This window comes from Centrocercus urophasianus, unplaced genomic scaffold (genome assembly GCF_019232065.1).
Source record: "Centrocercus urophasianus isolate 14NV4802_14NV808 unplaced genomic scaffold, USGS_Curo_1.0 seq_10, whole genome shotgun sequence".
Taxonomy (NCBI): Eukaryota; Metazoa; Chordata; class Aves; order Galliformes; family Phasianidae; genus Centrocercus; species Centrocercus urophasianus.
In genome coordinates this window covers 29673781-29685948 of record NW_024884142.1, presented here as the reverse complement: position 1 = coordinate 29685948, position 12168 = coordinate 29673781, and the positions used below count along the sequence as shown (strand labels likewise).

The 12168-nt window shown below is 37.3% G+C and overlaps 1 protein-coding gene across 7 annotated transcripts in view; it reads left to right on the top strand.

The window, feature by feature from the left end:
- Positions 1-9353, top strand: part of MAP3K7 (mitogen-activated protein kinase kinase kinase 7) — a 49413-nt gene extending 40060 nt beyond the window's left edge. For 5 of the 7 annotated variants that reach the window (XM_042840026.1, XM_042840018.1, XM_042840011.1 and 2 more), the window contains 4 exons: positions 310-418; positions 3199-3260; positions 3793-3908; positions 6195-9353. In XM_042840026.1, the coding sequence (XP_042695960.1) occupies positions 310-418; positions 3199-3260; positions 3793-3908; positions 6195-6375 (468 nt within the window). In that variant the 3' untranslated portion in view covers positions 6376-9353. Of the gene's footprint in view, positions 1-309; positions 419-441; positions 817-2263; positions 2351-3198; positions 3261-3792; positions 3909-6194 lie in introns of those variants that run through there. The other 2 variants (XM_042840052.1, XM_042840044.1) reach the window with 2 other exon arrangements.
- The last annotated feature ends 2815 nt before the right edge of the window (positions 9354-12168 follow it).

The window sequence follows — 12168 nt, the reverse complement described above, 5'->3', positions numbered from 1 at the left end:
AGTGCTTTTGTATAAAGATTTTTAGTGCATTGTTCAGCAGTCCTTTTTGCTATGCTGAATAGCGAAATTGCATCCTTTTCTTTTTGAATGGTAAAGATAAAGAAGAAATTATGATGAAATCCATGCAATACATGTAAAGTATATGAAGCAATCTGGAAAGCTTTCAGGGTAAAAGATTTGCAAGAGGTCAGGAGGAATATGTATTAAGGCTTCTTCACATTGATTTTTTATTTTAATACCATTTTGTAAAATAAATGTTTTGAAAAATCGTCTTTTGACTTTCCTTGTCACTTTGTTTTATCATTTCAGGAGAGTAGAAACAGCAGTAGATCATCTAGTCCTAGTGTGAGAATGATCACTACCTCGGGACCAACCTCTGAAAAGCCAACCCGTAATCCATGGACACCTGATGATGCAGGTAGTTCATTAGTGAAACATTTTAGAAGAGAAACAGTTATGGCATAGGGTATGTGCCTACGTATAGAATTAGGCAGTGAAAGTGACAGTCCATTTTAATGTTGCATAGGTTAAATGATTTTATTGTTGCTTTGTTTCGGACATCAGATATGAAAACTTTTTATAAAGATATTGTTAAATTACATAAGCTTGTAGGAATTGTGCTTGTTACAAAGTATTGTACATATGCAGCGATGTGACTATTTAACAAAGGTCTTTGAGCACCAGTTTTGGTTACAATGTGTTATTGTGGAGTGAGGGGAATGGACATCTTGCAGCGTTTTAGTGTTGTGCATTTGTATTATGAATGCACAGATAAAGCTTTCATTGCTCTGACTTCTGGAAAGAAATGCTACTTAGGTGAGTACCAGCTGGAATACATTAATTTTATATTTTTTTAAATCTATGTGTTGAAATTTTGCTCATGCACAATGTGAACATAAAATGTACTGTTCTTAAATGAACTAATCTAAGTAATCTACTGTAGCATCACTGTTCTTTTGTTATGAAAGGTGATTAAGACTACACAAAATAGCTGAATTTGATCTTAAAGATAATAATGCATGCCATCACAAAAAGAACCAATATTAGACTACGTGGAAATGATGGATCCCCACAAATTCCTTTCTAGGATACAAATAAGATTTACATTTCCATTACTGGAACATACCTGTTGAATCTTAGGCTTAAAGTCAAGACGATTCTATGATTCTTGATTCTGTGATTTCGTAGTGCTTTAAATTCTGAAGCCTTTCACTTGTGATCTGTTTCATCTTTGGCTGATCAGATTCTGTCATTCTTTTCCTGTAACCAACTGCAAAATGGAAATTCACACATGGACTGATTTTGTGCCAGCATACATATATATGCGTACTCGTATTTTACCAAATATAAGGTGATTCTGAATGTAAGATGTGTACTTCTTTCCCCTGTTTTAGTAGGAGGAGAGTAGCATACTCTTGTACTTTGCCTCTTTGCTTTCTTCTTTCTGTCCATTATCACTTTGCCTAATCACACACTATGCCAAGTAGCATATAAATCCCAAAGCCCTTGCTTTCCACCATAGCCCACCCTGTGCCTTCCTTTGTGCTTCCAAGTTGCTTTGGACAGTGAGCGTTTACGGGAATTGCTGTTTGACATGGAAGCAATCTCTTACCATTAGTTTAATAGACAGTTTTCTGGGAACCAAAAGTTGCTTATCTTATGCCAGCGCAGAGACAGTTTGTCCTAAATGTTTGGCCATAAATGCAACACACAGCTGGAGCTAAAGTTAGGTCTATTACTTGGTGACTTTCTTGCTCACAGAAATCACTCACCTTATACTCAGGTAAATACAGAATGTACCATGTGTATTTTTTCACATTAGGTTTACCAGTCCATAAACAAAGGTTTACATTTTTAAACAGATAAATCAGTTTTCTGTAAAAGTGAGTGTGTTATTAAGTAAATGAGGCAAAGTGATAAAATAAGGACACAGCCAAATCTGATCAACCACAGGAAAAGTTGCAGCTCTGTGACACATGACCAGAAGCTCAGGAATGTAATCTGAAGTTTTTTGCATGCATTGATGTATTTGAAGCATTGCAATAACTCCCTTGCTGTAGCAGTATTCCATATATGGCAGTAGTCAAATGCAGGGAAGGCCTTTAATATTGTTCTTATCTAAGACACTGTGGTGATTAAGTCTCTGATTTTTGTTTTGTTTTGTTATTTTCATTTATTTTTACCACCTTCTAGTTTCCTTACAAGCATAGACTTAACCACTTTTTCTCCATTCCCACCCTCTTATTTCTGTTTCCTTTTGAAGCTGCTCTTGGAGATAGCGTAGTCTTTGAGGGCAACACCTTAGTTTCTCTACCACGACTACTCTGTGGCAGGTGCTTTTGGGGTATGGGTAAGCAGCCCCTTTTTTTTCCCCACCTACCCTCCTCCATATAATTCTCTAGTAGCAATAATGCAGCTGTAAAATCAGTAGTTTCTCAATGTGTCTTTACTCCTATGTCTCTTAAAGCTTAACGGTAACTTTGTGCTCCCCAAATTCTGGGCTTCCAAAAGATGCAACCTTTGAGAATTGAGAACCATGTTAAATATAGAATGAAAGAACTAGAGGAAGTCAGAGCAAATGCAGTGTAAGAAGAGAGCAGCCAGACCCACGAGATAGGCTGATTATTGGGTTCCTTGCTGTCCACAAAGTGTTTCTACAGAGCAAAGGAGATGGATGCCATAGAGCATGTTGTAAGGAAGATACAAACTCCTCACCAGGAGTTGTTTTCAATACTGAGCAGGAGGTTGTGCTTTTTTTTTTTTTATTTTGGCAGAGTTGGTTTGCACAGCTTCTAATTTTAAAATCATTAGATGCATGGCTGGCTGGCTGATCCTTCATAAACAAGAATGAAATGGCAGTTTTTTTTGCAAGCAGAGAACATGATGAAAAACTGTGCAAAATAGTATTTTTAAAGTCTGTATGCTGATAAATGACTTCTAAAAACGGAGGATGATCACATAAATCTTTATTTCTTCTTGATTAGATAGACCATAATTTTGAAGTTCTTAACTTTATCAGAAAAAAAAAAAAAAATCACCTGCCTTGGGATTGGAACACTGCTATTTCCTGCTATTTCCATTTGCTTTTTCATCTTCAGATTGTGTATTGTGAAATGATGTAGTGTTATGGTTTTTGTCCTATAAAAATAGAACTCCATTTAAAAATGCATTAAAATCTTATTGTTATTATTGTTACAGAGACCAATGGGTCAGATAACTCCATCCCAATGGCGTATCTTACATTAGATCATCAGTTACAGGTAACAAATATATGCTTTGTTCTAATGTGTGAATTTGAGACTACAAAATATAGTGCCACGTATTTACCTGTGCTTCTATTCTGTCTAACTTTTGACCAAGGCTAAAAAAAATGTATTATGTAATCTGAGATTGGTTGACTCAGATTTGATCAAGCTATTAAAAACAGCCTCTGGGAAACATGATCCGTAAAACCAAATGTAATCTGAGTGACTGTCAAAATAAGACATTCCTTGCTTGAGTTCTACTGAATCAAATTGTTGCATTCACTGTATTTGTTATGTGTGTGATTAAAAACTACTTTGATTTTTGTTCCTTTTGATGAAGAGACTGTCAGATTAATAACTGCAGGTTGGAGGTTTGAGTCAACTTTGACATCAGTGCAGTAAAATTTTCCAGTGCATGGTTTAACACTTATTTTTAAAAGCTTACTGTTTTTTAAAAGATGTTATAAATACTCTGTGGAGACGTTCTAACATGCTGTACACTGACATATCAGTTCATTAGTTTTTAACATGTCTGATTTATTTTCAGCCTCTAGCACCATGCCCGAACTCCAAAGAATCTATGGCTGTGTTTGAACAGCACTGCAAAATGGCACAAGAGTATATGAAAGTTCAGACAGAAATTGCATTGCTGTTGCAGAGGAAGTAAGTGATCTGTGACTGCTATTTCAGGCTTTACAAAATAAAATTTCATAGACCATGATCATTTTTCAGGCCTAATCTCTTAGAAGTACTGAACTACTCTCCATAGGTGAGATACTCGGAGAGGTAACTAAAGTTTTAATCAGTATCAAGGCTTTTCTTCTGGACAAGTCCACTTTAAAGTTTATGGGACATCAATCTATGTACCACAGTAGTTATGTTGTTTGCATCATTGCAAATAAAAGATCTGGACTGTTGAGGAACCTTGGAATTTTATTTCACTCTCTGTCCAGTAAAAGACCTTCAGTGGCCTTTTAGAATTGTAGATAACAGCTCAGTGTTACTTATTTAACAGTTAGTTGTTATGTTATATCCAGCTTTTGTCAATCAGTATTACCAAGTCAAATTTCATGTTTTTCTAGTAGGGGTTTAGGACCTAATACATGAAAGCCATTATGTACTTTCTTACGGTGTACATGTGTACGTGAAGAAACTGCTTGCATGTACAGTTGGATTGGAGCCAAAGTTATTGCTGACTCAGAATGTCCATTTGAAATGCAGTTATGTTTTGCTTCTCATCATTTCTCTTTCCTGGTGCTGGGGGGCAGTTCTTAGAGGTCATGAATACTTAATAAACCAAGTAACCAGCTTGCTACCCACAAAGGTCTAAGCCATGGCAGACAAAGTGTTGTGTAAGTGGAGCTTGCCTTGGTGTTTGTGGAATTGCTGAAGAACAAAAAAATGTGCATTCACTTCTGACTTAGCATCTTGAGAACATTTTTTTTTTCCAAGTACTGTTAGAATGTACATAGTTCATGAAGAAATGTTGAATCTGCAGTGAAGATCTTAATTTTGTTTTTATTTCCATTGTCCCTGATTGGCAATATAAAAATGGGCTTCTGTTTCAAAACTAATTCCTACCTTTTGATTTCTCCTTTTTCCTTTTTTCCCCATACTGTCTGTATAGAGATTTCTCCCCAGTTGTTTTTTCTTAATCAGAACATAATTGCTCTTAGGTATGAAACAAAAAATAGTGCTGTGATTGATGTATTTAATGTTGTTTGAGATAATAATTATTCTATAAAGGTTGAACTAGTAAATTTTTTTAACTGTAATTACAAAGCACATGGCAACAATTAATTAAGAACATGAACTTTCTCCTCTACTATTTTGTTGCTAGATTACTATTGGCAGCTTGCCTGCTTGTCACCTCATAAACAAATAGTAAAACAAACTGCATTCTATTTAACTACATCCATTTTGTAGGATAATTTTAGCAAGTTTATCAGTGCATTTGTTCCTCTAAAATTGTTGCTTAAAAACGTATTGTATCCTTAATGCATTAATTAAGTGAAATCACAGCTACACAAATAATCTGCCTGATATTTTGCTTTCCACTACTTTACAATGTACAGTTCAAAGTACAAGACAGCATTTCAGTGCAAAGTTGCCAGTTGCTGTGGTGTTTTTCCGAAGATCAAAAAAAAAAACCCCAAACTTTACCATGAATGATGTTATAAGGGCATGTAAAGCACAGAACACTGTTCTTACAGCTTTAAACTTTCGTGATGAAATCTTAACTGAATCATTCAGGTAATTCCAAATGTGGCTTTGTTTTAGTGCTGTCTGTAAATAATTAGGATGCTGGGGAAAGAAACAAGTCACAACGTTATGTTTTGTGGAAAACTGCATTACAGAAATTAACAGATACAATTGCAGAGAATTTATTCCTCTAACAGTAGTTGCTAAAAAACATTTTAGATGTTTATTGCATAAATTAGCTCTAGTAACAATTGTAAAAATATTCTGCCTGATTCTGGTTTGCCTCTTATTGCATTGTTAAATGTGCATATACATAAGCAAAATTAGTATTAAATTTATGAATTTCTCTGTGGATTCTTACATGTTCTACACCTGAAAGCTATTATTAAAAGCACAAGAGAAGAGATTGAGGCTGGTTTCCAGCTGTTTTAATGTTTGAATGTGGATTTAATTTGGAAGAGAATTTCTCCCCAAACTATTGTAAAGAATAAGATTTTCGTCAACTTAATTTTTTGCATAAAAAGTCAACAGCCATAAATTTAATCAAACAAGTATTTGAAACGTATGAGTTCATCTTGAGGGACACTGTTTACTGGGCATGGGGATGAGTTAATGGCTGGACTTGATGATCTGAGAGGTCTTCTCCAAACTTAATGATTCCTTGACTCTGTGATGCATTTCTGCTCAAATGGACGTAGATTATAATTGATGGGTTTGTTGTTGTTTTTTTTCCCCTTTTTACTTCAGGCAAGAATTAATAGCAGAACTGGACCAGGATGAAAAAGACCAGCAAAATACATCCCGTCTGGTACAAGAACATAAAAAGCTGTTAGATGAAAATAAAAGTCTCTCAACTTATTATCAGCAATGCAAAAAACAGTTAGAGGTCATCAGAAATCAGCAACAGAAACGGCCAGGCACATCATGATTTCCTGGGACCTTTCAAATGAAGAAAAAAATATGCACAGAAAAGACTGATTTTTTTTTTTAATTGTTATTATTATCCCTTATTATGACAACTCATGAGTGTTAGCTTCTCGGTGTGATCTGTATTTGTCTGCTACACTTAACATCATTTAATTTTTCCTTTTCCTACGGTGGACATCTGATTCAACAGGTTAATGAGATAAGGTGAGAAAACAGTGACTTGAATTAACCAACAGCCCACAGTATAAAGCAAGAACAGTGGCTGTATGCATGCTCCTTGTGTGAAGGCTAGCCTAACAAGTGTTAAAGTGGCTGCTAAATTGTAAGATCTTGGTTTTAGTGTTTGGTGTTACCTCGATAAGAGCAAAACAAAAACTTTCCTGTTTAAGAATGGCTTTGTTCCAGTGTCTCATCTCAAACAAATTTATCGTTATTATTTTCAGGACGTAAACATGCATCAAGCTGCAGAGGTGATGTTGGCTGACCAGAGTAATTCATGATGCATTAGTGATGCCTTTTATCTGTAGTCGTAGTATATTTTTTCCACCTGCAAAATGGTAGTCAGACTGATGCCAGCATCCTTGGTTCAGTGCTTGATAGCCCTGCATTTTGACTAATATATTTGTTGTAATCTTGCATTCATAAAATATTTGAAGTAAAACACTGTATTTTCTTTACTTTCTTGGGGGGAATGACATGCAGTTTCATGTAGTTACTGGGTAGCAGTTATGAAAGTGATTCACTGAGTAAAATTGATCCCTTGTTTAGAAGAAACAAAAATGTACAATAACATGTTTTAAGCCTTTAAAGCTTTTTTTCTCTGAAGCTTTCTGAAAATGAAATTCAGAAAGCAAATGAACGCAATTTTAAATTCTCCCTTCATACCACTTCACGTGAAGATTTTTTTTCTTTACAACTTTCTTGCTGAACAGCACTTGCCATAAATGCAAATAAGTTTGTTCTGGATAGGAAGAAAAAAGCTCGGGGAAATGAATTTATTTCAAGTAGCAAATTATGAAATACAATTGAGTATGAAAACTGAGGAAACTGTTAAGAAAATGAGGGAAAAGGCTTAGATCTCCATCAGGAATCTCAGTTATTCCACTCATTTGAGCATAACTCAAAGGATGTCCATCTCAGAATGCCTGCTGCTGCCTTTGTGAGTGAAGAATTGCATTTAATGTACTCAAGCAGGATAGATAATTATCAGTGTCATTATTTATCATTATTACATGGGAGAAAACAACTACAACTACTTGTTTACATTGCACATTTGTTATTTGGTCTATGAGTTAACTTTTAGCTGGTACAGAAATTAGGTATAGAAATAGAAATTAGTCCTCACATGAGCTCTTGGCACACTCAGGTGTTGGCAGGGCTTTAACAACATTATTTTGCAGAGGGAAAATAAAAATTTGAAATTTAGCTGCTGAGCCCTCAAAATATGAGAGGTAATAGGAACTTTGGTTTATGTTTATTTCAAATTAATAATTATTTTATGGGAACCCATGGGCAGAAATCAGAAAAACATTAGTGGTAGAAATATCACAGCATTTTCTATTCCCCTTCCTGCATACCTGATAATAAACATCAATACTCTTCTGCTTATTTGTGAACAAAAATGACCAACAGTTTACTGAACAGTGTCACTCTGTCTTGAAAATAAATCTGCTGTTGGCAAATTTTTAGGAATAAGAAACATGTCCCACTTTTACTTAAATAAGGGAAGGGCAATCGTTCCCAAAACCTTAGCAGATAATTTGATTAGTTAGATGAAACTGATATTGGGATCAACTTAAGGGCACACATATTTATAGTAAAATGTAATTGGTGGAGAAAATAACTGTAGTATTAGGAATAGCACAAGTTATCCAAAGCACTGCTGTTCACATACATCTGTCCTTCTACCAAAATGGACTCACTCCGTGCTCAACAGCTTGCTTAACATGTGCTTAAGCATCAAGTAGAGCACATAAATACTAATGCTAGACTTGAGATGCATGGTAGATAATTACACATACAAAATCATTTCTCTGAACAGTTTTTACCTGGTTGCCTCATCGTAAAACAGATTTGCTTAAAATACTGTCTACAAAAAGTCAATTCACGGCAAAATTTGAATAATGAAAAGTGAAAACAGTGCTTCATGGTACGTAATACAAAAGTCAGTTCTAACAGTAGCTCTTGACTTTTCAGAGTTTACATTAAAAAGAATCTCAGATCGTAAAACAAGTGCTGTGCTCCATTCAACAGCTGGGTTATAGCTCTGTTCTTGTAACATACAAGGGCAACTTGGAGTTTGGCCTTTGGCTTTCAAACTGTCTCTTTCTTAAATGCACCTTTTTTTTTTTCTTTTTTTTTCTTTTTTTAATTATTTGCCTATATTTTTCAGTGAAGTGTTCTGTGTGGCAAAATTTGTGTTAAAAAAAGGAAGAAAAAAAAAAACCACCCAAAAAAACGGTAAAACCTACCAATTTGGGCTATGAAGAGTTCAATAGCTTAACTTTCTAGTGACTATTTCCATAAGGCTCTTGTTTTAAAGTTGTTTACAAATGTACTTTTCTCCTTTTGTTAAACTATCTGGAGTGTTCAGGAGGTTTTTCATGTACTCTTTTGTCCAGTTAAAGCCGTTCTTCTGGTAATGGAGGTGACACATCTAGTTTTGTCTGGGCAGGGCCTTCTAGGAAAGATAACAGGCTCTGCTTTTTGTTCAAGTATGTGTTCTGTAAGATACTGTGTAACTGAAAGTATGCTTCTGTACACTGTGCAGTTCTACCAAAAAATGCTTTTTTTTAGGCTTGTTTGTTTTGTTTTGTTTTTTTTTTCTGATGAGAAGCTGAAGATTGTAATTCAAAACTTGTATATAAAATGGTGAATGATTTCATATGATTCAGGAATGAGCAGTGTGGCTTTCTGCTACAGGGTTTTAATACTTTACTAGGAATCTCATTAATAAAAGCTGTGCGACTTCCACAAACAGATAATAATGCTCTTGCCAGGGCATCCTTGATCTCTGCTGGAATCCCACACTGGGTGGGGGATGATCATCACACAGTTGTTCCTGCCACCGAAAGAAAATTCTTCTGTTATTAGCTCTTCCCTTCCTGTGTGCAGAAGTGGGGCGTGGGATGAATATTCCTGGTCATAGCTGACTATGGAGATATTTTAAGAATGCCACATCTTTCATACTGGTTCTGTGAAAAGATGAGCGCTCTTCTTGTGTTGTTCTTACAGATTCCTTTTCCTAGAACTTTTCTGTCCTATTTGTAATGGATTTGAGTGTCTGAGTGCTTACTTTGACGTATCGCACGTGGATGCAACCTTTCACTGTCTCCTTGCCTGTGAAGAGCACAAAATCTTGCATCAGATCAGTTCTGAACTATTTTGAACAACCTGGCCACTGCAGGTGTGCATTTGATGCCTCTGAATACTGCACAAGGAGAGTAATCTTGGGAAAAAAAAATAACAATCCATGTACATGTTTATGGACACATATACATCTCCTTTTATCTGCTTAACGTGTATAGATATGGAGAGTTGCATTCAATCGGAATTTTTACATTTACTTCCATTTCCAGAACCTGCTGAGCTGAGGGAGATAAGCTCTGTAGAAAGCTTTTATTTCCTGTAAAATGCTGTTAAATGGGCAGTGCTTTAAGCATCTGAGGTAGAGTTCCATAAAGACAGATTCATATGGATGTCTGTCTGGAAGAATGCACTGAAGAACTGTGCCTGTGTGGTCTTTTCCTGCTTGTGGGAACAGTTCAAATTTTGAGAGTTTTGCTATGAGTTTTTCAGCTTCATACCTGCACTCTGACTCTAGACACAGGGTGTACTTCATGAAAAAGCTGAACTAACTTTAAGCCAGATAATTTATTAACAAAATACTGTCTTAAAATTCTTTAAGAGCACTATAATCCCAGAACTTTAACCTGAACAAGCACTAACAGCAAGTGAGCTCTGTCTCCTGGGGTTGAAAGTGTGGCTCCTGGTTGGTGCTGGGGGACAATGAGGGTGGTGCTGCACACCCTAACCACGTTTCCCCATGCTAAACTGCAGCTCTGAGCCCTGTCTTCACTCAGACCTCTCCCTATGGTACTATGCAGCTGATGGTCTCAGTGTAAATACTAATCCCTGAACACTGGCATACAAACCAGGAAAATGCAGGGTTCTTCCCTTTTCCCTCCCACTGTTGTCAAGGGCAAGAGGCAGCAGAGCAGCTGCACGTAGGCTGCTCTCCTCTGGTATTTAGGCAGAAGACCAAGGATTGACTCCCATTCATATAGCATATGGGCTCAGCACATGGGCTAGGTCACAAGTATAGCTTATAATGGAAAATCAGAAAAAAAGAATCCCTGGTTCTAGGAGACTTGAAAATGATGATGTGGTCGGGTAGCTGGGCTTAGTGCAGTTGGGCCAACTCTGAGTGATCTGCCGAACCTCTATGATGGCCCTGGCAGCTCCCCCGAGTAAGAAGAGGAGCAGGCAAAATACAGTGTGAGAAAAGGAGGAGAGCTGCTCACACTGAGCCCTTTAAGCTGCATTAGCTAGTGCCAACACTACACAAATCTAAGACTGCTCATATTTCCTTCTGAAGACAGGCAGCTACAAATTTCTTTCTAAAAGAGGGAATAAGTCATCCCGTGAGGTGAGGATGCCTGTGTTTGCCTGACCGTCACAGCAGGAGTGATGCTGAGGGTTCTCGAGAGGCCCCAGGGGGCTCTGCTTGAGCCAGACCTCGGAGGACTCTTCAAAACAGCTGCCTCCCAAAAGTTAAACCTGGTACGTGCAAATCAGACTCTTATTAAAGTTTCTTACATCATCAGTGGCAACCAGGCTAGAGCAGAGTCGCGAATGGTTGGGGAGGTGAGGAGAGGCAGCTAATTTAGCTCGTCCTCTGAGCTCAGCCTGGGGTTGCATGCTCCAGACACAAAGTATTTCTGTCACTGCAGGCCACAGACGAGGCCTAAGAGGTAGCAGAAGGAGCCCTGTTGATGAGCACAGCTGTGCTTAAAATAAAACTGAAGCTCAGCAGCTGAGAGTGGCAGCCTGGGAGCAGAGAGTGCTGTTGTCATAGTGGGTTTAACAACCACTCCAGGTGTCCATGAGTGCTGGGAAACACTGAAGTTGTAATGATGTCTGAGGATTAGGTCAATCTGCTTATAGTTATCTAAAACTTTATGTACAAGGAGATGCCTGAAGAGCAATGCGGGATTTTGTTTAGATGGAGGGGGAAAAAAAAGATGAGTACACTATATCCTGCCTTTTCGACAGGGAAACACCCGTAGCTCTAGCATAAAGTATGGTCTGTGTGCAATGCTGAAGGGACAGCGTGGGGAAACAAGAAGGGGCACGATGGAGACTATTTCATGGTTGCTTTCTGGAGTGCTCAAACCTCACAGGTCTTAAGGAAGAAAAATAAAAAGCTTCACAACCACAGCTGGGGGAGATGTGTTGGCCCTCCTCAAAAAAGCTCCATAGGTCAAAGTGAGTCTACAGTCACAAGTGTTTCAGTTCTGATGTTTTAGGAGCATGTGATCACCTGCCCAAGTCCTTGACCTTCACCTGCTCTGTGTGGATGTAGCTGCAGAGGTGTCAGATGGAGCACTGTTGTGTGCTCACAAGAGGGCTTATTTCATAACTGCTTATTGTTTTTCCTCTTAAAAAAAAAAGAAGAAAAAAAGGAAAAGAAAAAAAAAGAAGGAATCTGTATACATTTTAGAAATCTGAAATTTAGATCACTTGTTAAACAGTACAGCAGAGCTCTCCATGCTGGCAGTGTACTGTATAATTA